Source organism: Lampetra fluviatilis, chromosome 34 (genome assembly GCF_964198595.1).
Source record: "Lampetra fluviatilis chromosome 34, kcLamFluv1.1, whole genome shotgun sequence".
In the NCBI taxonomy this organism is placed as follows: Eukaryota; Metazoa; Chordata; class Hyperoartia; order Petromyzontiformes; family Petromyzontidae; genus Lampetra; species Lampetra fluviatilis.
Window position 1 is genome coordinate 1,046,628 of NC_136308.1, and position 25,657 is coordinate 1,072,284.

The following is a 25,657-nucleotide window of genomic DNA, read 5'->3' on the forward strand; positions in this document are numbered from 1 at the left end:
CCCTTGTCATGCCCGGCCAAAAAAAATCAAGCTGGAGCAAGGCGAGGGTCTTTTGGGTCCCCAGGTGGAGGAGGCGCTCATGAGCGGCCCACACCACCTTAGCCCGTAACCCAGAAGGGACCACCAGCCGGTGTCGATGGGATTTCCCATCCCAATGCATCAGCAGACCCGTGACCATTTCCCATGCGTCGGCATCACCCCTCCCCCGCCCAGCATCCCCGATGCGACGACGCAACGCGAGGAGGGAGGTATCCTCCATCTGTAGGCGCCCCCATTCAGTGACAGGCAACCCCAACAGGGAATCTGATCCCTGTTGTGCGATCTAATTCGTCCTTGACGCTGCGTCGTCGGCGGCCACCAAGACCGGAACAGATATTTCACCCGGATGCCTGCAACGACCCGACCCCAGGAGGCATGCGCATTCGGGGGTGGTTGGCATGCACGACAGAGCGTCCGCATTGGTGTGGCGAATGCCCTTACGGTACGTGGTTTCAAAATCAAAGTCCTGGAGAACCTCCAACCATCGAGACAATTGTCCCGATGGTTGTTGAACTCGCAGGGCGTACTGTAGTGCCGCATGATCTGTACGGACGGTGAAACGCTGACCGTACAGATATGGGCAGTACTGTTGGATGAAATAGACAATTGCCAACAGTTCCCGACGGGTGACACAATATCTTTGCTCCGCTGGAGACAACACCCGACTACCGTACGCGACTACCCGTTCTACGCTGTCAACCACCTGGGAAAGCACGCCCCCAATACCCGTGTTGCTCGCATCGGTGTCGAGCACAAAGGGTTTAGAAAAATCGGGGTAAACCAAGGGAGGAGCTTTAACCAGAGCGTCCCGACGGGAGTGGAAAGCAGCCTCCTCCTCCTGTCCCCAATGTAGGGGCTTCGCAATTGTCGCAAAATCCGCGACAAAGCGTCGGTAATACGACGCAAATCCAATGAAACTCCTGACCTCTCCCACAGAGGTGGGAGTCGGCCAGGAGCTGACGCACTGCGTTTTGGCGGGATCGGTAGCAATACCTGAGCGTCCAACGATGTGTCCCAAATAACGCACAGATTCGCGTAACAGATGACATTTTTGGGGTTTAAATTTCAAATTAGCAGCCCGCATTTTGAGGAAAACCGCCCGCAACCTCTGGAGATGTTCGTCAAATGTTCTGCTAAAGACGATAACGTCATCCAAATAAATTAAGCACGAGTCCCATTGCAATCCAGCCAAAACCAATTCCATCAATCGCTGGAAAGTCGCCGGCGCCGAGTGGAGTCCCATCGGCAACCGGTTGAATTGGAAGAGGCCGTGCGGTGTACGGAATGCAGTTTTAGGCTTTGAATCATCGTCCAGAGGAAGCTGCCAGAATCCCGAAAGCAAATCCAATGTGTAGAAGAATCGCACTCCCGCCAAGGCGTCCAGCGATTCGTCAATCCGTGGGAGCGGGTATGCGTCGGCAACAGAAATTTTGTTGAGGCGGTTAAAATCGATGCAAAACCGCAACGAGCCATCCTGTTTCTTAACCAGGACGATCGGCGCTCCCCACGGGCTGGTAGAGGGAGAAATTACGTCGGCGGCTAACATGTCATCAACAGCCGATTTGACATGGTCCTTTTCGGCGGGACTTAACCGAAAAGGATTTTGGCGTATTGGCGCGCTGTCACCTGTATCAATATGGTGACGCAGCAGATGGGTACAGCCCAAATCGAATTTGTTCTGACTGAAAACGTCGGAAAATTCACGCAGCAGTGTCCTAAGCTTTTGACGCTCTAAATCCGACAGGTCCGTCGATCCCGCACAAAGCGCCTCGAGCCACCCTTCATCGATGTCCGAATGTGGTTGCGGCAGAGGGACAGTGCCTACGTGATTCGCGACAGGTTCCTCACAGGGCACCGGCGTTGCGTGAGCAAGCACGGTCCCTTGAGGAACCACCACCGTCTGCGACCCCACATTGAGGACCGCGATGAAAGGGTCCCCGTCCCCTTTGACGATGGTCTGGGCCGGAATTAAATGAGGTCCGCTAACCCCGGCCCTAGATGGCCCCAGCAGAATTCCCTGGTCCCCAATGCCTTTAGCGAAGGGCCGACGAAGTTTGAGAGGCACCAACATTTGTGCCCCGGTGGTACGCGAACCGTTTTAACGACGAACGCCGGTACCGTCGCGAACGCCGTCCGACCCGCAGTGGGGGACGGCAGAAACGCCATGCGTCGGCCCGACGGGAGCTCAATGCAGCCCTGGTCTATTAAAATACGAATCGGCATTTTGCCCAAGAAGTCCGTCCCCAGCAGGCATGGAACCGCCAGCGAGGAGGAAACAAAAATCGGGCCGGACAATTTGATATCACCGATACAAATTTGTGCTCGAATCTGTCCAATGATGCCAAGTGAGCCCCCGTTAGCGGCATAGAATGGGACGTTAACCGGCAGTAAAGGACGGCTCTGGACAGGGAGAATTGTAAATTAGTTCCGAAATGATGGTCACCGATGCTCCTGTATCGACCAGGATGCGCACCTCAACCCCGTCAATGTGCCCCACCACGGCTGACGACCCCGACGATGCAGCCACAACGCGATGGGCCAACACGGACCACTGCCTGGGTTCGATCTGAGTCCCCATAGTAGTGCGTGTTGGCGCGACGGTGCGCAATGTCGGCCCCCCGTTCGTTGCGGTGTGCGAGTGTGTGACGGGTGTGTGCGTGGGCCAAACATGAGGGGTGCCGCGACTCGCCGGGTTATGTTGATGGAGCTTGGGAGGAGGGCCGGCGTCCTGTCGAGGCGTCGTCCCGCGCTGCCGAGGAGAGCGGCACCCCGAGGCGACATGGCCCCGGATGCCGCAGTTGTAACAGCGCGGGAGCGCAGGCGGCGATGACGGATGGTCGGAGCGGCTTGATCCGTCCCGGCCGGCCCGTACTCCCGCCCTCTGCTGCAGTCGATGGTCGATGGCGCAAACTTCTTCCGCCGGGAGGGTGGCTGCAGCCACAGTACGCCCGGCCGCTGCCCTGCTGGCCTTCCGTCGCTGCGACAGTAGGTTGGCGTGGAGGAGCCGCGCTGCCTGGAGGGAACCCATTTCTGTGTCATCCTGTGCAACGACGGCGATGTCCAGGTCGTCCGCCAGCAGGAGGATCTTTTCCGTTACCATCGCGTCCACGCCTTCGTCGTCCATTCGTGGGAAGGCCGTCTTCGCCAGCGCCAGGAGACTCGTACGGTACGCCAGGGGCGACTCCTTTGCACCCCGCTGGCGATCATAAAAGAGCTGCCTGCATTCCGACGATGGTCCGTAGACCGCAGCCAGCAACTGCAGCGCCATCTGTAGTGTGGAGCGTTTGTCCTTCGGCGCCGATGCAAGAGTGGCGAGGGCGTCGCTATCGAGGAGCGCCGGCAGCGCGCAGAGAGCCTCGGCATCAGTCCACTGCGCCATTTCCTGGTGCGCGAGGAAGCACCGCTGGAAGCCGCCCCAGTCGCCCTTCTCGCCCACAAACTCCTTGAGTGGAGGTAGCCGTTGGTGCAGCGCAGCGGCCGCCGTGGAAGCTCGCACTCCGCTGTCCCCGTCACTCGGCTGGGCTTCGGCGCGAACGACGGATGGCATCGCCGGTCGCACCAGTGGTGACGCTCTGTCCGCAGGTGATGACGCGGCAGCCACTGTGAGGCCGATGTCGGACCCGAGGTTCAGGCTGGCCACGCCCTCAGCAGCTGCTGCGGCGATGGCGGGAGATTCAAAGTTGGGCTCAGTTGGAATGGCGGGAAGGCGCACCGGTCGTCAGCTGTCCTCGCCCCGTGGCGGTCCACCAGCCCCCAGCCGTGTGATGTGTTCGAGCGTGGCGGCAGCAGCGTACAGCAGCTCTGCCAGTCTCGCGTGAGCCAGCCTCAGTCCTTCTGTTGATGGCTCCCCTTCATCCCGATGCTGCGGTAAGGATGCGTCCGGCCCCGGCTGCTCGATGCCTTCTTCAGCCGTCTCGGGCTCCACAATTTCAGCGGTGTCCTCCACCTCCGGTACCCCGGCTCGAGCTGTCCGGCGCGTGTCCATGTTCATGGTCGTTCATTTCTGTCACCAGATGTAATATCGTTGAGAACTCTTGGACGCCGGGGTTGAGGCACACGTATTTATTCCGCAACAGTTGTCACAAACAACACTGGAGGGGGTATCGGCCCCCTCACCCGGCTAGCTGGGAACACACTTGCTAGCTATCTCTGACCTACCTCCTAGTCCTCCACTAACGGGCTAGGGGAGGCTGTCTGGCCCGACACTGGTAAGTCGGGCTACGGTACCCGGAGTCCCAGAGCACTAGCTCTGGTTCTCGGGACGACGCCGCTGGCTCGGTCCTGCGCGGCCCTGATAAGGGCGGCGACCCAGGGGAGTCCAGGGCTCTAGCTAGACGATCTTCGGTCTTCACTGGTTTAGCTTTAACATTGTTCCCCGAGCTCTCCGGCTCATCCCCTTTTATACCAAAACCCCCCCGCTGAGGGGTGGGGCCCCGGGGGATCACAACTCCGGGCCAGCCCCCCAGGCTGCCCGGTGCGGACGTCGTTGAGAGCACCTCCCCGTGCACTCACGAAGCCCCGCCCACTGTGTTTGTTTCCCGTGTGATCCTATGTATACAGCCCCTCCGTAACACCCCTACACCAGCACGAGCACACAGCAATAAACATTGCCGAGCTTTCGTCAGCTATGATTTAAGGACTACTGTATTGTATTATTCGTGTGTTAAGGTAGAACTAACGTTAAAGTTATTAAAGTGTACCCCGCCGTGTGTTTATAAATCTTTTCCACCATGCAGGCTTCCCGCAGCTTTTATATTGTATACACAAACGGGGCCAGTATTCCCAAATCACCAAGATATATACAAAGCAATTATTTTTCACATTCAGTCGGAAACGGCTGAAGTTCTGTGCCCTGTAACTTTAAACGGAGCTCACACTTTTTTCGGAACGTTTTCCTGGAAAAGCCAATTTAAAGAAACGTCTACGGGGTGGGGGTGGGTTTTGTTGGGTCTTCTCCCCCATCCACTTTGCCTTTTTAACATAATTCTCTTTAAATGCAACCTGCCCCATTCCTCCCACACAATCCGTGGCTCGCTGCTGGTGCGGCAGTGGCGGTGTAGGCGGTTTGCTTAATTAAATCAATGGCAAAATCAATCGGTAATTAGGCGTGAAAGGAGGCCACGCGCGGCTCGCCCGGTGCGCAGGGTCCCTGCCTGTGCACGCCGCCTGATGGGCACCGCACACGAAGCCCCGGAGTGGCATTTCTCTTTCCTCCTCCTCCTGGAATCGATAGTTGCCCGTGCTCAGGCGCCGCAATAAAGCCCCCCCCCCCGCCTGACTAAAGTCGTTTCGCTTTCACTTTTATTGCTCGGCGCGTCGCACTCGCGGCGAAATGGGACAGGGCTCAGCGGGAGCAAAGGGACCGACGAGCCAGAAGCGTTAAAAGAAGCGACAATTTGATCTCTCCCGACGTGGCTGCTGCTTCGATGCTGATTTTGGAATGGGGGTCTTAAGGGGGCCCCCCAGCTCTCTCACCGTTGGCAGTACTCGCGAGCCCCTGGGAACGCGCTCAGACATAAACGTGCTACGATGGCGAATTAGGACGACACAATTTAGGGCATTTTATGCATCGTTAAAAGTGAGCGGGCTGACTCATAGCTGCTGGGATCATTGCGGGCTTAAACCAAAGGTCTCCACAGCTTAACACAATACTCATATTTTATTTACCGAAGGAAAGCCACGATCGTGACCGATTCTACCATTCTCGAAGTGGGGCATTTACCCCCCCCCCCCCCGGGCGTCTGCGTTTCTCCACTCTGTCCGCCAGCGTTCTTCCGGATCTGTCTGAGATCCTGGAATGGTGGACAGCAGCGCGATCCCAGCGTTCTTAACCTCGTATCTAACCCTTCCCACTCACCACCTTCAAGTTCAAGTTCATTTATTAGGTATAACCCTGTGAGCCATTCGGCTCTTGAATCGGGTGCAACCGCAACAAACAAAAAACTAAAACATGGACAAGATTTTTTTCCCTCCAGAAGTCGTCAATTGTCTCCGTCGTCATGAGAATGTGGAATACAAACCACGGGTTCCGGCCCACCCACCGGAGATGAGTGTGAGGCACGCGTGTGCTGCCACGCTCAGGGTGGCTGGGAGTGGGGGGTGACACTCGTGAACGCCTGCCGCTGGCGATAAGTGACGCTGCCCCTGCACGCTGGCTCTGCTCGGCGAATTTGTGCATCACATTTGCATCTGCCACCGTGGCCAGGGTTGGCGTGCAGCGTGCAGGTTCTTTTCCCCGCAGGCCTCCCCAAGCAGCGCATGAACTAAAGCTGAACACATGAACGAATGAACGAATGCATTCACGGGACCCACGATTCAATACGTTGATTTATTACATCAGATAATACATAAATTCATGGTTACATTATTGCATGAATGGTTTAACTATTGCATTAATTCATGAAATATGGTTGAATGCATAAACAATGCACGCGCCAATTAATGCATGAAAGAATTAATGCATGAAAGAATTAATGCATGAAAGAATTAATACATGAAGGAATGCACGGGTGAGTTGTTTAGCACGAATGGATTAATGCATGATTTCATGAATAAATTCACGATTGAATGGATTAATACACCAATACACGTTCGGATAAACAGCAATGCATGCACCATTGTAATATTGCTGCTCGTTTTGACTTGGCCTGCAAGAATATTATTGCAGCTGTAGAGAAATGGAAGTTACGGTAAACAGTTTCCCCGGCTTTGATCTTAGTTACACCTCTCTCACTCTGGGTCTCAAGTGTTTGCGCGCGGAATCTCCCAGAGGTCCCTTGTTAGAAACACAAAGAAACTCCCTGCCTAACGATGCCTCTGAAGCCTTGACCTAATTGCTGCAAAGCCTTTATGAACATCAGGTCCTCGCTTGCCGTAATTAAACTAAGCCCGTGACTAATCAAGCGATTGGCCGCGGCTTAAATCACTGCGCCGGTATTTGGCATGGCGTGCGAAATCGGGACTATCATAGGTAATGATTGTCTGGCAGTTTTGGAAGATATTCATGTTTTATTGACTTAAGTGAATAAGGAGTTCTGATGTCTGTACATTCGTCCATTTGGTTTAATTAGGGGCTCGTTGATGATTGCGTCTGCGACATGATTTTTTGCTGCGATTGTTGGATTCTCTACTTTAATTTCCGTAAATCAACAGGGGAGTTCATGGTGGCAGCATTTCTCCATAAGTCGCTGCTGTCATTGCTTGAGCGTTGAGGGTTTGTGGCGTTCATCGGAGGTCGGTTCTTCAGTCTTCGTTAGGCCCCTCCCCTTCGTCAGGCCCCGCCCTTTTCCAGATGAAGCCCCGCCTTCTTTCTGCTTAGGCCCCGCCTTCTTTCTGCTTAGGCCCCGCCTTCTTTCTGCTTAGGCCCCACCCTTTTAATATTTAAGCCCCACCCTCTTCTTGCTTAGATCCCCGCCTCTTTTTCTTTCGGCTCTTGCCCATTCATCCAGACAAGGGCTTGGGATTTTGGGTTTGTGTTTTTTTAAAAGTTAGAGCCACTTCTTTTGTTATCCGCCTCGAGACTTGGGCAACTGTGGGCTGAAGCCGAGTTGATTCGAGTGAAAGGCGGCGTGGTGAGTGGGTTGCAGTGGGGGGTGGGGGTTGTGGATGTGGGGGTGGACATGCTGAGCACACAGGCGTCGTCCTGTTGAGTAGAGAGGGCATTGTGGCTCGGGCAGTGGAAATGATGGGTGGGAGGTGGATGTTGTTGGCTAGAGAGGTGGGCATGATTGGTAGGGAGGATCTGATGGGGAACATCGGTCCGTGGTGGGTAGAGAGGTGGCAACGACAGGGAAGATGCCCCTCGTACATCGGACGGCCTGCCCTCTAGTTGATACATCACCGACGTTATTGTACCTCTCAGTCTCTTGTAGCACGTTAAGAGGGCCTACGGAATATTACCGTAGACATTAAAAAAAACCTTCCAAAAATATTCACCATGGTAATGTTATTGGGTCTTAGACATTGAACATTCTCTTCCTGTTCATTGATTCAGTTCAAAGTTGAGAATCGTGTTAAATGAGTGAAAGATTCACCATAACCGTAGGATGGGCAGGTTCTGGCTTTATATGTTCTATGTACAAGTTTAAAATGAAACAACGGCAAAAAATTAAGTACATAGATATAAGGTACATAACCATGTACCACATATGCACACACAGTCATCCGATATATTTGACAATCTGATGCATTGCCTTCCTTAAGTGCACAATGCATATATGGCACAAAAATTATGTCCATTAGCATTTAACTCTGCATGAGCCATCCGTAGCACCCACTTACAGAACCAACGTCAATATGAGACTCATCTTCGCCCGCGAGTGCGACAATTTAGTAACGGTTCAGGGCAGATAAATTGAAAGAATTGCATTAGCGATGAAATTGCAGCCGAGGTGTTGATGTTACTGCGTCGTTGCGAATAACACGACCGTGTCGTGGGCGTGAGCCCGAGCCAATCATCGCGAGAGCCCGAGGGTTGCTGGCTGTAATCTGCCGAGGCCAGGATGCGCGTGCGCTCGCAGATTATAGCCGAACCGCGAGCAGGACCGTGGACAAATATTGCACGATGTGTATCATTGGCTGTCACTCCCCCCTCCCGTGAAATTTAGAGGTGGGGAGCAGCCATCAAAACGCTTTTATATCCAATTTATTTATTTGCGTCACCGTAAGTCTTAAGGGCGCGGCATTGTTTGTGTTGGACGTGGGCGCGCGTGCGAGTGTCGGGGTGAGCTCCTTTGTTAGCGAGCGCCTATTGCGGGCGTTGTGTGGAGCGTGTGTGTGGATCACGTGTGTGTGTAGCATGTGTGTGTGGAGCACGTGTGTGTGTGGAGCACAGTGCACGGACATCCATCCGCCTGTGTTTCTGCAGGGCCGGTGTGGACCACGTTGCACCAGGTGCTCATCCATACGTCGAGCTGACAGAGGGGAGATTGAATTCGGATTTTCATATCCCTATGATGGTTTTTTTTACCTCGCATAGCAAGTCATTGTTTTGGGAATCGTACACTGCACGTGCATTGCCGTGTTGTGCAATTACCCCGTGCCACTGTTAAACGAAGGGACTGACCACATGCTGGATACAAGGCGTAGTAGCATTGTAAGAGCAGCAGCAGGCTCGGTGATAAATCAAAAAGGCAGAGGACAGAGCCAGGCTGAGTGACCAAGCTCGCGTTATCGGTGTAGGGTTGCAGCGATAGACCGGTCGATAAATCAGAATCCAGGGGCAGGATTAATGGGCCAGAGGATGGACATTGTAAGGTGAATACTGCAGATTGTTAGCAATTTGGGATGAGAGGCCAACAAAGATGTAAAGTATGGAATAAGTGGGCTCTGGAAAGAAATATGATCATCTGTGTCCGGGAGCTCGAAGCAAACCCTGGGGGAGACTGCTCAGGATTTACAACCCAGTGGTCGTGTTGCTGAACAGGAGACCCAAGACTTAGTTCACAGGTTGTAAATACACGTTATATCCGTTTCATAACTCGGGACTCCATCTTGCCGAGTTGTTTCACTGGGACGCCGCCACCGGTGTCCGCACGACGCGTCTGCCATCTCGCGGACACGTCGACACGAATACAACATTAGCTCGTCCCGTTTCGCTAGGCGGTCGTTACCAAACCCCGCAAACAGTATTTCTCTTTCGTGAAATACTGTTCTTTTGTACGGGATTATCGTACAGTATGTATAATGTCTGCGCATTCATTTAGAGAGGAGCGTGATTCTATAATTGTACCATATTGAGAGCAAAAACGCGTTTACTTAAATGAAAGTAAAATCATTTTGTCTTCACAGGCATTATCTCTTCGCTGAAAAACTCCATCATCATTAACGCTGTCCTTTGACACAAACGTATGCGGTATGATAACATTTCTGCCAAAAGCTGTTCTACAAAGCTTGAGACAGTTGTGTCGAGGCACTTTCAAATCAACTCATTGATTGCATTGTAGCTCACAACCGAAGCATTGGCTCTACGATCCTATTTGTACTTGTGTGGCGCAGATGCCACGGAGCAGAAATGAAAGAGCAATCCGATGAGTGACCGATAAGCAGCAAATAGGAACAACCAAGTCCCAACCAATAAATTAATCATGAACATAAAAGGAAGCGTCATGCCAGCGGAAATGGGAACAGGGCAGAAGGGACATGTGAGAATGAGGCAATGATATCTGAAGGAGCTGTATGTGGACATCCACGGCCAGGAAATTGCACTCCCTATTTGAGTCTTGATCAAAGTCTACTATCGACCAAATTGTCTTTGTGTAGTACGCCTTGGTGTGTGTGGGCAGTGATTTCTGAGCGGTTAGTGCACCCCACTGGAACCCCAGTGACTCGGGTTTGAATCCTGGCTCAGGACTACATCGGTTGATTTTGTCTTCCGTCCCGCTTTATTTCCTGGTTGCTCTACATGGCTTTCTCCAATGTTCTCCCAACTGTTCTATCAGCGTTGTGACACTAGATGAGCAATCCATTAGAAACTCTCACACAGTTCAGAGATTCTCGCCCAGTGTTAAGAGAAGCGTTTACTGGGGGAGTGGATGTCAGACAGCAGCATCTGACATCTCTCATAGAGAACCCTTACCCAACATCAGGGGGCTTCAACTTCACACCTGCCCTGCTACATACAGAAATATTCATCACATTGCAGTTGAACTGACATTTGTTTTAATGTGGCTGAAATGTAGCCATATTTTTTCAAGTGCAAAACCAAATTTTATAAATGTTTTTTTTTTTAAGCAGTCATTGGTGTGACCATGTTGAGACCATCAGCTGACTGTATGCTTGAGGACATTATTTAGTTACAAGTGGCTGGAATCCGGATGTGGACGCAGGAACTCAGAGGCGCCGACTCAATCCTCTGAACTTTGAGCTACGTGGCCACCTGCAATTGAGTTGATGAGCACTGGCGATGATGATGATGTCGCCACAAAATACCACTCTAATTATTATGCACATAAAATATAACCTCTATGCGAGTAAATATATATTGTGTAGGTGACGATATAAATACACGGACATAATCAATTCAGTATGGCACTAATGAAATTGATAGCCGCGGCAATATATCGCGGGAGTAATTAGCGTCCGAGATGAGCCGCACGCCGATGCGAATCGCTCCACATCTCGGCAAATCCATCCATCATCGGTCATAATCGACCATTACCGCTCGTGCAGGTTCCAGCATAATTTGTTTGCTCAGAACGAGGACGCGGTAAATCACACCGCGATGATCAACACAACGATCCCCTTTTGGTGATGTGAGCACAACCTTTTGAAAATTTCGAATTTACGTGGAGGATCTTCACCGCCCGTCGGGGCATAACTCACGCGTCTGAACATCATGGCCGGACGCATGCACAAGGGGAAGATAACGCGAAGGCTCATGGGGAAGAGGATCCGTTCGCCCGTGCCTCCTTTATTCACGTGAAATACCGAATGCAGCAGGCTCGCGCGCGAGCCACATCCAGCCATCGGCCTTCATTCTCTAGCAGGTGCCAGACGCTTTTGGCACAGCGAGCATCGTCAGGGAGGGGAGACCTGGGCCAAGGCAATCGACTCAAGACGGCGGGAGTCAGGAGCGCGCCATACTGGAGGTTTTGGTGCACAGATCTCGCCCGAGGGAAGACCGTCGTAATGGATGTTTCCGCGTGCTCCACCTGAGGCAGCGAAGCCCATCGTCGCGAAGCGAGCCACGGGGGCTTCGATTTCGCGGCTCTCTGAAGCGATGTCACCAGGCGCCGTCCTTCCTCGCACATCGTCCGAGGCGTGTTTTCGGGAGGAAGACTTTGCACATCGAGCATTTTGGTATATTTGTGACTCTAAGCAAGGTATCTCCTAAACATCACGTGGTACGATGTTTCCCTGTAAAAAAAAAACAAATATGACAGTAATGTATACCGGCATACTCATCATCATTGTGTCGTTAATTGTGCAGCAGACATAACATGTACAGCACGGGGTATCGCCTCCGAGCGGGGCTCATTGTGGGCAGAGAGTTCCCGCATACAGTGCTATAAGTAATGAAATAGCCCAACAGCTAAATTACTCAATTTAATTGACTCAACACCATACACATTACATTTATATTTTAATATACAAATTTTGACATTTACGTTTGACAAAGGAAGACATCGCGTAGAATTATGCAGAATTATTTTTTCCCGGCACACAGAAGGACCCTGGCGATTCCTTTGAAGCAAATGAAACCGATATGAATATACATCGCAAAGCAGCACTGCCCTTTGAAACGCTATGTTTAAAAGATTAACATTCAGATGTCTCCCCGGGAGGTGATGGTGCTGACGGAATGCCCCCGCGCTGCGTGGTGTTTGTGGATAGATTGACAGGAGGAGGATGAGGAGCGCTTGCCTAGTGACAAGTTGGAGTGCGGAGTTGATGTTGATTCGTTCCACGGATGATGGTCCCGTTTAGCGGGTTCCCCCAGACATGTCGCACGAGAGATGCGTGGTGCGCGAGTGTAGCAGCAAGAACATTAAAAGACGAATAACATCGCCGTTGTAGAGTTTGAGTGAAGGGTCCGTAAGGAATATTTGCACAACCAACAAACGAGGTATTTGACTGTGGTAAGCAAAACACGCATGAATACAAAAAGAACATGTGCAAATGTAATACGAGAGCAAAATAGGCTCCAGACAAGTTAGGTACAAGTAAGCTCACTAGTTTAGCCTAACAGTGGCATGAACACTCGCCAATTGAAAAAGACGATGCAAACTTGTGGGAGCAAGTGGTGCCAGACAAAAGCGTTGCTACATGTGCAACTACGCTGAGTTTTTGTTTAACTAGGGACATAAAGACGGGGGGGGGTGAGTGAAGGGATGGGGGAGGGGGCTCCCCAGCTGTGATTGTGACTGCGAGAGACGAGAGTGCGCATGCGCAAGGAGCGATCACGACCCTCCCGTGAGTTGCTGAGGCCACCTTGCTGCTGTGTCACGCAGAGCTCACGGCTGCGCTCTGATTTGACTTCTGTATGCACGGCAGCAGAGAGAGATGGGTCAGAGTTAAGAATGTGTGGCTTTTTTTTTAAATCAGTAAAAATTCCACGCTCCATAGCTATAAGCATCAGGGTCATTATTATCATAATTGTCGATAAAGTATTGGCTGAAGGCCTCCCAGTCGCCCATCTCTCACGGCCCTGCAATGCCACGCTCCATCAGCATCACGCCACTCATGTTCGTGCACTCACCTCATCACTTCTCAACGACGGTGGTCATCCTCTCGGGCACGTTCTCGTCGCTGACCCACGGCGTTTATTATGTATTCTTGCCACTTGACACCTTCATATGAACGTGAACAACTAACGATTCAACGAGTCTCAGTCCGAGGCGTGTGTGTGTGTTCCTACCTAGGGAGTTATGCACTTTTAAATCTAGATTGAAAACGAATTTCTTTAGAACTGTTTTATGTTTAGATTTTTTGTCTTTTCACCGCACCTCCGATTAGCACCGTTGGCTACGTACGGCGCAGAATAAGTTCTACAAACATATCTATTTACACACAACAACCGCCATTCGCCACTAAGTGGCGGTGACGTCAGCACGACGCTTGTGCCAGGCCATGTGCACCTTGAGGCCACGTATAGTGTCGAACGCCCGCTGGCAGGAGGTCACGGGGCAGACCCAGGTGCCACGGGTCGACTGACGGAGATGACTGAGATGACTGGCTGATGCACCACCTACTATGCCTATTTGCTGTGCGTTTTCCACCCGGCGCTCCGCTCGTTGTTGTGAGCGTCGCTCCTCCGCCCTCTGTTGTTGTTGGAGGGCTACTGCCTCCAACTGCCCAGTAGAGTCATTCACGAGCCTCCTCCACAGAGGCCGATCTTGACACCGCTCGTACCAGTCATCGGCAAGTCCACTCAGCTCCACGTCCTCCTGTACCACATCACTCCATCTCTTCTCTAGCCCGTGCTGCGCCCGTTTAGCCCCCTCGATCCGGCCGAACAAAAGTTGTTTAGGCATGCGGTGACTGGGTATGCGGGCTACATGACCCAGCCAGCACAGCCTTGCCTGCCGGAGGAGCTCACGGATGGGAATTTGTGAGCTCCTCACACAATCCAGCCTGGTTAAACCCAGGATGGATCGTAGGCAGGCCAGCCCTAATGTTTCTAACCGGCGAAGATGTTCCATTAGGGGGGTCCACGTTTCGCAAGCGTAGAGAAGGGTTGGAATGACTGTGGCTGAGAAGACTTGAAGCTTCGTGCCGAGCGACAGACCAGGTAGCTTCCACACAGCGTTACGCAGCCGATGAAAAGATAATGCCGCTCGACTGATTCTGAGTGAGACCTCTGCTGTCAAACCGGAACCAGTCATGAGCGCACTGCCCCTTCATTTGTGCCAGCCAGGGCTGTCTACAATAACCAAATTGACCTCTGGTTAGGCCACCCGTGATTGTGGCTCCACTCTTCACGCGTCTCGTCGTCTTTGTTTTGCACACCCGTCGACTGCGCCCCTACCTTCACCTGTCTCTCTTACATCACAGGATCGCGAGAGATGGTGGAGGCTTGAGGGAGGCCTTCATCCAGCAGTGGATTGATTATAGCTAATAATGATGATGAATATCTCTGGGTTTTCTGTGGTCACTAGTTCCCTCCAAGACACTAAATGTTGCAGCTATGGGAGCCAAACAGCCCAAGCAGAATATTTTTGTGTAAAAAGAGCACACTCATGACTATCCAGGTATACAATGATATACATTTATATAGTTTACATTGAATTCGATGTTTATTGGCAAGATAATAAATTATTATCTTGGGAGCCACTCTCCATCTCATCCCACATTATGTGTCTAAATCTCTCAACCAACTCTTAGTTCCATGACACCGTGGCACAAAAGTAACGTGCGGAATTTTCTGGGATTACAGTGTTGATGATTCAGTGGATGAGCTTTTATAGGGACCAAACAAGGGCAAACTCATAAAACAAAGTCAGTGCTATGATACGAAATTATATCGCAGCGGTGAGTTTACATTTATATTGTGATACCGGGCGTGATGATGCCGTGGTGCGACGGGTTGGCACACGGTTGACTTGCAATCCAGAAGCCACCGGTTCGATCTTCTGGCGCGGCAGTTGAAGCGATGGACACTTTTCTTAAATCCCCCCTCCGTCTCTGTCCACCCAGCAGTGCAAATGGGTACAATCACAGTTCGTTGATCGGCACGTCGAGTGTGGGAGGATAAAATGTGGGTCCTTCCACCTCTAGTGAGACGATTGCCCAGCGTGGAATCGTAGGTCAAACAGCCTCCAGGGAGCTCCCGCTCTGTTTGGAAGATCTTCTGCCAGCAGTGGCGTGAGTGAGCAATTGTATTGCCGCCCCTTTAACGTTTTACCCTCACTGGACGTGACTTGCAGTTAAATTTGTAATTGTGTAGGTGACCGACTGGCTCAAGAGGATATTGCTGCGTCAGACAACTGAGTCGGCAATACTCGGGTCCCGGGTTTGGATTCCCGAGTGGAGCCACTCGACATTAAATGGGGTTCTCAAGTGTAATGAGTTCATAGTTTCAGCCTGGTCATCAATGACTGCAACAAAAAAGTTGTATTTTTGTTTTCTTAATTAGCTCTTAAAATTTATAATTTTCAGTTGGATTGAAATGTGACGTTCTGTTTAAAGGGAGTCAGGAAAAGGCATGTGGATTAGAGTTCGTTTCAGGTTTTTCAGAGGTAGTTCTGACATAATTTTCCAGAACCATTCTCTGACATGTAATGTTACATTGCTCGCTGTGTAAGCTCATGCTCTGAGAGCACAAGCTCAGTACAACGTGGGGAGAAAGCGAAAATAAATGTATAATTATATAAAGTAACGCAATATGTAATTCAAATATTTGACTGGCTCGGTGTGGAGGCAGTGGTAGATCGTGCAGAGCCCTGGGATGTGAGACACCCATTTTTCAGCGCTAAGGGGTGGCCTGTTTAGGGAAGTACAGCAAGTAGGTTGCTAAACTCTCTCTGTGGATCATTGCCCTGTTTTCCTTCCGCACACAGAGCTACTGGATAAATAATAGGCCCAAACATTTCAAGCAGAATTATGCAGAGAAAAATATTGGCATTCAATTGAGGCTTTTGTAGATAAATCAAGAGCTAGTATTGTTATTATTGTTGTAATTGTGATAAGCATTGCTTATGGTTAATCCAAAGTTATTGCACATTTGGTTTTCACAGCGTTTTGTAACCTGTGTCATTGTGAGCTTCATTAAAACATATCTAGCAATTTCCGTGTTAGACATTGTAGGCACCCATTCAAGAAGAATTGCAAATCTATAAATATCTGCACGCTGATGTATGCCTGGGTGGGGTGAAAACATGTGACAACGATTGCAATCATTCAAACCATTTAATTAAAACCTTTATTTATTTATAACTCCACACACTTTTCCATTTTTTTTCAGTTAATTGGCAACATTCATCACGGGAAATTGATTTTAAATCAGTCAGACCTCCTGGATAAACCGTACGTAGGAAACTAAAATGTAGAAAATTTGCAAATGATCGAACGTTACCATGGTATAACGGTGGCACACTGGAATTATGATCCAGAAATCACCGGTCCAATCTTCTGATGCGCCAGTTGAAACAACAAATCACATTTCTTAAATCTCTCCGCCTCAATCCACCCAGCGATATAAATGTTTACCCCAGGGTGAGTCGGTGGGCAGGTCACGTGTGGCCAACATGGAAGAGTGGGCCAGCTCTGACATCTCGAGGGGCTCTCGAGAGCTCCGCCTAATGGCGGTCCTTCGTCCAGCAGTGGCGTGGTCAAGCAATTGCAGGGCTGCGCTTAGAAAGGCACGTGTCACTGGGTCGCCTGGAGGGACACGTGCTGTTGGTGCACGCGGTGCTCGCCACACCGGCTGGCACACAACAGGTGTTGTGCCTGGCACCATGCATATCATAGTTTGATTTCATGTGCCGGTTGTCGGCATATCGTACCACTTGATAATTTTAGGCTGAGTTGACTCGGAAGCCTCAGCCCTGAGATATTGGGATTATTGCACAGTGGGTGAACACCAACACTCGCCGCTGTACATACACTAAAGACAAATATCCCCCGCGTAGCTTTAGAGGCAATAGAGACAAGTGCTGTTAGTGCACAACACCACGCTCGACTGCCTCCCTACAGTACCAGGTATAGTACCCATTTAGGGCTTGGTAAACCTAGGGGAGGCTCAGTACAGCCTCAAGTATGATTTTTGCATGGCCCGGAATCAAACTGAGATTCGTGGGATTGCAGTGCTGCCGTGCGCTCACCGCAGTCACGGCCGCTTCACCCACCCACGACAGTTGAACGCATTGCCCTTGAATTTACCAGATGAGAACCCACTGAGAGTCGTTGTCCCGTGTGCGGCGTAGAGAGTAGTTACGTAAGGACAGTATGTTTAGCATTTAAATAGGCTTCAGGTGATTTCAGATATATAGGGTTAAAGACAAAGATGAAGTTCCCCCGTTATAGCCTTACTCGACGGTTGGGGCAAGTGCCGTTAGCGGGCCTGAGTTTGAATCGAGGTTTCATGAATGAATCATTATCAGCAGCCATGCTCAATCCACTGCTGGATGAAGACATGCTCGAGCCTTCACCATCCCTCATGATCCGACGGGGTCATAATCCACCCCAGCGCCTGCTGCACACGAGCACCGATTACATTGCTCCATCTCTGCAGGAGACGTTCCCACGGTCACGTTCTGTGACTGCCAATCCATCACCTTCACCTCAGGGTGATTTACAATGGCCTTGAGTCCGTTGTAGTTAATTTAAAATTATATTAATGTTCCGCCTCTGATCTATCCACTGCTTGATGAAGGCACCCCCTGCACAGTTGGGGGTTGTTTGACTAGACGTCTCCCTGTGGGTGAGTGTGGGTTGGTGAATAGGGTGGGTGCCCAGGAAAGGCTTCGATATCATTGCCCTGGCCAGGAATCAACTCGTCCTGCAGTGCACGAACCACTGGACCAAAATTCCACCCATGTGAATAGCGTACAACGTTGTCTCTCTGCACACGTGAGCATTAGACAACACTTACCTCCGTTGGTTAACCTGAGTCAGTCGTAATAATTACACATTACCACATCAGGTGCCAGTCTACTACTCGCAGGACAAATTCGTACTTTATTTTATTGACTTTGGAGGGATGGTCAAGCCACACTTGGCATTTGAGCTCGCAACCCTTCTGACTGCAGAACGCCGCTCTCCAATCATTGCGACACCGCCCTACCCAATCAATGCACCACCACCCTACCCAATCAATGCACCACCACCCTACCCAATCAATGCACCACCACCCTACCCAACCACTGCACCACCACCCTACCCAATCAATGCACCACCACCCTACCCAACCACTGCACCACCACCCTACCCAATCAATGCACCACCACCCTACCCAATCAATGCACCACCACCCTATCCAACCACTGCACCACCACCCTACCCAACCATTGCACCACCACCCTATCCAACCACTGCACCACCACCCTACCCAATCATTGCACCACCACCCTACCCAATCAATGCACCAGCACCCTATCCAATCATTGCATACACCACCCTACCCAATCAATGCACCACCACCCTATCCAATCAATGCACCACCACCCTACCCAATCAATGCACCACCACGCTACCCAACTATTGCACCACCACCCTGCCCAACCATTGCATCACCACCCTATCCAACCACTGCACTACCACCCTACCCAACCATTGCATCACCACCCTACCCAAACAATGCACCACCACCCTACCCAATCAATGCACCACCACCCTACCCAATCAATGCACCACCACGCTACCCAATCAATGCACCACCACCCTATCCAATCAATGCACCACCACCCTACCCAACCATTGCACCACCACCCTACCCAACCATTGCACCACCACGCTACCCAACCATTGCACCACCACCCTACCCAACCATTGCACCACCACCCTACCCAACCATTGCACCACCACCCTACCCAACCATTGCACCACCACCCTACCCAACCACTGCACCACCGCCCTACCCAACCACTGCACCACCGCCCTAAGCCAGCTGACAATCCCCGCTGGATGCGTTCACAGACGCGGCGATCGCGTGCGTTGCCGAGGTGCATAGGAGCTCCATGGCTGTTGGATAGGTCGGTGGCTGACACAATGTGCTCCTCCTGTCCTGTGCTTGCCAGCTGCGTAGCCGGTTCCAGCCAGCTGCTGCAGGTTTGCTCTAAGAAGACTGATGCAGCTGTAATTTCCCCATTTACGGATAAATTCAATCACGGGGCGATGTGTGGTCGAAATATGCTCCTGAATCCCCCTTTCCCCCGTACTGCTGTCAACAAAACCATCGCCCGTCCCTCTTGTAATCATAATAGCAATGCGATCATGGGATCCTCTAAGGTTTGACATTCATTATTTTGATGTATTATTTGGAAAGAGAGATCAGGAAGCTAGAGTTTAGTGGGATGGCAAACAATTTGAATTGGAATATTTCAGTAAATATTTACTCGCATATGTATTAGTAATGAGTATTAGTAATTAGCCATTGTACTTCAGACCTATCTGATAGATCGGCTGACGTCCATAGAATATAGATTGTATGCTAATCTCTTACATTAACATAGTCACCTTGGCGCGCTCGCCGTGGAGTATGCTGGGCGATCTTACATTAACATGCTAGTTTTTACCTGGCAGCCCTTTGATTGGTGGAAAACCCACCACCGCCGCAGTCGCTGACCACCACCTACATTAACATTGGCTGCTGGCATTTGGGCTACGTCCATTTCAAACCTTTATAAGCAGTTGTCTTTAGAAGCTAACCCCCATTTTCCTGATGTCGACCGCTTGTGTAGCGGTTGAAACGTAGTTTTTTGTTATTTTTGTTATTTATTTGAACATATCTACGTGACTTTACCGAAAGAACCAAAGAATATGAATTCCTGCAGTCACGAAAGCTTTAAGTCACGCTGGGAAATATTTGCCGACTTGAGAGCCCTACTTACAAGTTGAATCTGTGTTAAAAACCTACGGTATTTACTTGCAGATCGATTTGCAAAGTTAATTACTGTCTACAGCTTCGTGCGTTAAAAAAAGTGTTTTGGTTGCAACATTTGCTTTGAAAATCGTTACGTGGGAAAATAGCAAAAAAAACCAATTGGCAGGATAGCACTTACAATTGGTGTAACGTTGTCCACGGCATTGCAGCTGGGTGCAGTGAGCCGGCAAGAGAATGTGAGCGTGGCACACATGAACACCTTGGCAACGCTTGGAGCATAGAAGGGAGAGAGTTGGTCTATCATGGATATGATATGGAGGTGTGGGATTTGCTGGGGTTTTTTCAGGCGTTAAAAACAGAAGACCTTATTCCGGTCCTTTATAGCGACAAGGCCACTGTACAACAGTCGTGCTATTTATAGGAGCGCTGCAGCACGAACTGGCTCAGTGGCTGCACTGCGACCACCCGGCCACTCATCATCCCATTCAATGTGCAATCTATTTCGCTCACCTCTCTCCATCTTTTCTGATCTCTCCCTGTCACTCGTTACCATCTCCCTCTCTCTCCCTCTCTCTCTCTCTCCCACAACGCGACTTCTCCTTCTTCGTATGGCTGACATTGATCTAGAAGAAGAGCGAGAGCGATACGTTTGAGTGGTGCGCATTACTGCGACGATGATGATGATGATGGCGATTCCCTTCGTATTTGTGAATCGGGCATTGAGTCGTTAAATGGTGTGTTCTGGCTGACCGTGGTCGCACACCGGCGAGTGTGAAATTTTCCATTCGCACATCCAGTATCTGCACCTACTGCTGCCATGGTTTTTCCGCGGATGTGGTTCAGCTTGGGGTTGTGGTCCATGAGCTTGGTGGAAGCTCAAAGCCCAGGGGATCGTCTACATCGTCGGGTTATTGAAGAGGTGATTGTAATTTGTTGTGAACTCCATTCGGCATTCTAAGCATCGTCACATCATCATCAGGATTGAAGTTGTATTGACAACAAAGCAACTTATCACAGTTCACTGGAATGCCTGGACTGTGTGCTGCTCTCCACAGCTGAAGTGAGAGTGATACTCAGTCTACCTGTTTCTTCATTCACCGACCACATGTATTGTGGGTGGAGCGGTGAGACGAGGTGCATACTGTTCATCACAGAAGCAGCAGCAGCAGTCTGGAGAGAAGCATTAATCGGTGGTGGGGAAGGGGGCTTAGAGTTAGCATCACCTCAAAGAGACCTTCAGATTGCCTAAGCTGTTACAGCCGCTAGACAAGGTGACACGTTACTATGGGCCACGTTCACATCTTGACAAAATGGGCAAATTGTTTTTGTCAACTCAAAGATGTGCGCAGTTGTTGGTGATGGGCAGATGACCGTAGGGGTTTGTTCAAATTCCTACAGAAAGGGCTATTTGGCAAGGGTGCATCCAGCGTCAGGGTGAGTAAATATAAAGGACTGTGAAAGATGTGTAGATGTTATTGACTTGCACTTTTTGCTTGACTGTAGATTCTGGTTTCTGGCTTTCAGAACCGTGTTCATAGCACACGGAGAAGAGAGGTCAGCGTTAGAGTTAATTAGGTTTGGAGACTGCATTTGATAACATGGGGTCCTGATTATAATTACATAAAAAAAAATTGTGATGACCAGTTTCTAAATAGGCATTTTAATAATTACTGAAAAGTAGCTATCGAGCAACAGACACATACTTAAATAATCAAAAAGTATTCTAATATAAACGAATTTAAGTTAAAAGTAAAATGTTGCTGGCGCATTGAATTGTGGGAAGGTTTGTTTAGGGCATACTCCTGCCAATGCCACCATTTCAATAAAATTAATTTATCTGCCCTACATTCCTGAGGCAGAGAAGTCTGGGAAATAAAATGAACGATACAACTACAAAGCAGTTTTTTTTTACTAAAAAAAATAAGGTTTGATCAGCACTCAATGACAAAGCTACGTCTGAAATGACGGGAGGCTGTTCATTCAGTGCTGCTGCTGCTGGAACGATGTTCAGTTTTAAAGCGTGGCGATGGGCTGCTGTCCACGTTTGATGTCATCATATTTAATGGGTACGAGCGAGCACCCTTTTGGCAGCCTTTTGGATGAGTTGATTACGTTGAGTGAGAGAGTCGGAAATTGTAGTAATCTTATCTGGAGGTTACAAAGGCACGAATTAAGGTTTCAGGAGCATAGTATAGGACGTTATGGATCCGTGGACATTTTTTGCGGGTGATGGGAAGCAGATTTAGAAGCCTGAGAAATATGTATGTATGTTGAACTTCTTTCACACCGTACGTAGCCAACCGTGCTAATCAAAATATGGTGAGAACTAGATAGCTCCGTGTCGCCCAGGAGGACGCTAAGCTTACACACATGCTCGACCATATCTAAAGTCGGTGAACAGCAGGTGATTGGAATCGTGTACGAGTAGATCTGTTTGTTATTGAGTTGAAGAAAACTTGACGTCATCTGCTCGGAGACAGCGGTGACACAGGAAGAGCGGGGAGAGAGAGAGGATCTGGGGCAGCCACGTCGAAAGCGACGCTTTGAGCTGCGTGTGGGCGGCAAAGAAGTGATGACCAATCTCAAAACTCAAAATAATTTCATCTCGAGGAAGAAGGGGTACATGGCAAGGAGTCGAGGACTAAGCATAGAGCCATGAGGATCACCATACTGCAGAGGTTTGCACGATGGGGTTATTCCCTGGATAGAGGACGAAGAAATTTCGGTCAGATGGAATGCGCGGAGAACCACGCAAGGTTTGGATAAGAGATGCCCACGTGACTGTGTCGGTGGATTTGTGCCTTCTGATTGTTAAATCATGAGCTCTAAGCTCATGGTTTCATACGCTTCAGTAATCTTGCTGGAGCAGTCACACCTGATAACGGATGCTTGTGTTGCTTCCGAAACGTCGTGATTTAATTTATTTGCTTTCATTGTATTTTTTTTTATCTACGTGACTTTACTGAAGAAACCAAAGAGCATGAGCTCTAACCATAGCACCACCCAGTGAGGTGTTTCGTTATATGTATTAAAAACAACATGTTTTATATAGCCAGTGCTGGTGAAAAATGATTTTAATCAGGTTCATTGCTACATTTCCCTGCAGTGAAATGCTTGACTCGCATAGTAATGATTTAATTGTGTTGGCTACACACATAATTATATTCCAGTTGTACATTAGCAGTGTTAACATATACCTGTTGAGAATGCTCCATGGCAGAAAGCCTGATAACACACAGAGCACATTGTGAAACGACTTAGAAGCCATAGCATTTACTTTAGTGCAATCATTAGTCCGACCTTTAAAATAATTACATTTATTACAGAACATTTGTTTTTTTTTTTGCGTAATCGCAGCAGTCAATAAGCTCTCTGAAGCAGTAACCCTGCATCATTATGGATAATGTATTTAGTCTTGTAAACGTAACTAGGTAGTGGACAACGTAGCGGTCATTCCGCAGTCGCATGACGCCACCATCCCCGCCCCCCCCCCCATGCACGTAGTTTATGGTTCAGTGGGGTGTTAAATCACTGACTTGGACAGTTCAAGCCTTGCAGCATTTTCAGCCGAGATTCATGAAAGAGCTCTCAGTCTTACGTACAAGGGAATGTGGAAGACAGAACTCGTGACATCAACATTCGTTATCCAAGTGCGCTGGCACTCGCCAATAATATAAGCACGTCGAGGTAGGGTTTGCGTGTCACTCGGAGATCTGACCGACAGAGTAACACGCTGTCCTGGATGAAGCAGGACCAGCGAGTACGGCTCTGACTCGTCCGTGAGGAGCTTGAGTTTCACATCTCCTTGTGGTTGTGGGGCTTTCTCTGGGCACTCTCATTTCCTACCCCACTCAATAATAAAATGGCCAAACGTTAAAATGGCATTGAGACTGAGCGAGGCGTTTGCAGGTGAACAGTCGTTCTCGGTAGTGTTTAGGAAATAAATCCCCACATCACGAAGCATTCCCAGGGTATTCGCAGGTCCCAAATGGATTCATCTGTTGAATCAAACTCGCCAACTGGTGATGTCAGGAGGCGCCACACGATGCCGTTTATTCACGCAGGAGAACCTCGGGCGTGTCACGTGACACGATCAGGAGGGGTTCGACCCGTCATGTTTGTGTCATTTGCGCTCTGCTGCAAGCGCGATTGTGTAAACATTGCGTATCCTTACGCTGTATTACTTCTTCTGGTGCATTCTGAGTGATTTGGTCACAGCAGTGCACTTCTGTAATAATCTAAAAATCCCACACATGTGAGTTCGAAATGAAATATATAGATTAAAATGTTCCATATTTGTTAATGTTTATCCAGATGTGTTCTTCCACATGCAGCGCACATTGCACTTAATCAGGAGCACAGTGCCAAATCACATTGTTTACCCCTTTTGGTATAGTTGCTGTATGTGTATCGGCGAGGTAGACATGGTTCACTAATTACAATTGTTATTTCAACTGCATAATGCTATGGATAAATAATGGTGCTTGGCATAGCAACGGGAAATATCCACATTTGACTCTACATCGGAGATGAGCCATTGCCCCTCTCTCGCGACCGTTACACAGACAGGTGAGTGGTCTCATTGAACGCTCCCTTGTTTTTCCTTCCTTCGCACAGAAGAAGGAATGGCTCTGCCTGACGTGCAACACGGAGAGGCTTATGGCGGGGCAGTTGGGAGATCTGGATACCCCTGGTCTCCCTCCGCAACAGCAGCCCGCATCTCACCCCACCAAGTCCGTGCCGCCATCTCCCCAGAAACAGCCACCCTCCTCATCGGCATCGCCATCCTCGTCTCCGTTCAAGTCGCCGGCAAAGCAACCGTCTGCTCAAAGCCAAGGGCAGCAGCAGCAGCAGAAGCAGCAGCAAAACGAACGACCATATGCAACTGTGACATCGGCTGCAGCAGCAGCAGGATCTGGGATGTCGGTGGTGGAACCCAACGTACAGCTGCCAGCATCGTCTTTGCTGCTGTCAGATGGTTTGCATCATCAGCCAGGTGGAGGTGGTGCGATGGATGTTAAGTCGGGGCTGGCTGTGGCTCAGAAGATGGACATGCAGCAACAGCAACAGCAGCCTGGCTTGGTGAGCTGATAAGAGTCAAACAGTAATGCCGTGTTATGCAGCTGGTACAGATATTCAACAACAAAAATGTCATCCCGTGTTACAGGTGGTGCGTAAGCACAATAAACAAAAATACACCAATAGCACTGCCCTAAAGTGGAATTTTTAAAAAACTGAAGCATAGAGAGACTCTTTGTTATGAAGAAGTGCCATTGATTGAAACATCAACAATTGTAAATGTTTCCTCTCTATGGCAGCGTTATTGAGGAATGTGTTTTGAGTTTTGGTACAGCTCGATAGGCCTGACCACGGCTTCAGTTCTTACAATTCTCAGCATTCACTTTAAGGGCCTACAGCTCGGAGAGCCAAACTAAGACAAATTCACACAAACAGAACTGACAATAGCAAGTTAGATTACACCAAACAAGATGCAGAGGTTAAGTTGTTGTAGAGGGCAGATATTCACGGCATTTTTCTTCAAACACAACTTTAGAGTGAGAAATATGCACAGTTGCAGATAATGCATTTCAAACTTGGTAACCTCTGCAAATAAACATCCGGTTTGTTGCTTAGTTT

General features: G+C 49.6%; 1 protein-coding gene across 4 annotated transcripts in view; it reads left to right on the forward strand.

Moving 5' to 3' along the window:
- LOC144944271 (protein bassoon-like) overlaps positions 1-25,657 on the forward strand; it is a 158,618-nt gene that overhangs the window by 50,418 nt on the left and 82,543 nt on the right. For all 4 annotated transcript variants that reach the window (XM_078872284.1, XM_078872285.1, XM_078872287.1 and 1 more), the window contains exon 4: positions 24,638-25,102. In XM_078872284.1, the coding sequence (XP_078728410.1) occupies positions 24,638-25,102 (465 nt within the window). The remainder of the gene's footprint in view (positions 1-24,637; positions 25,103-25,657) is intronic.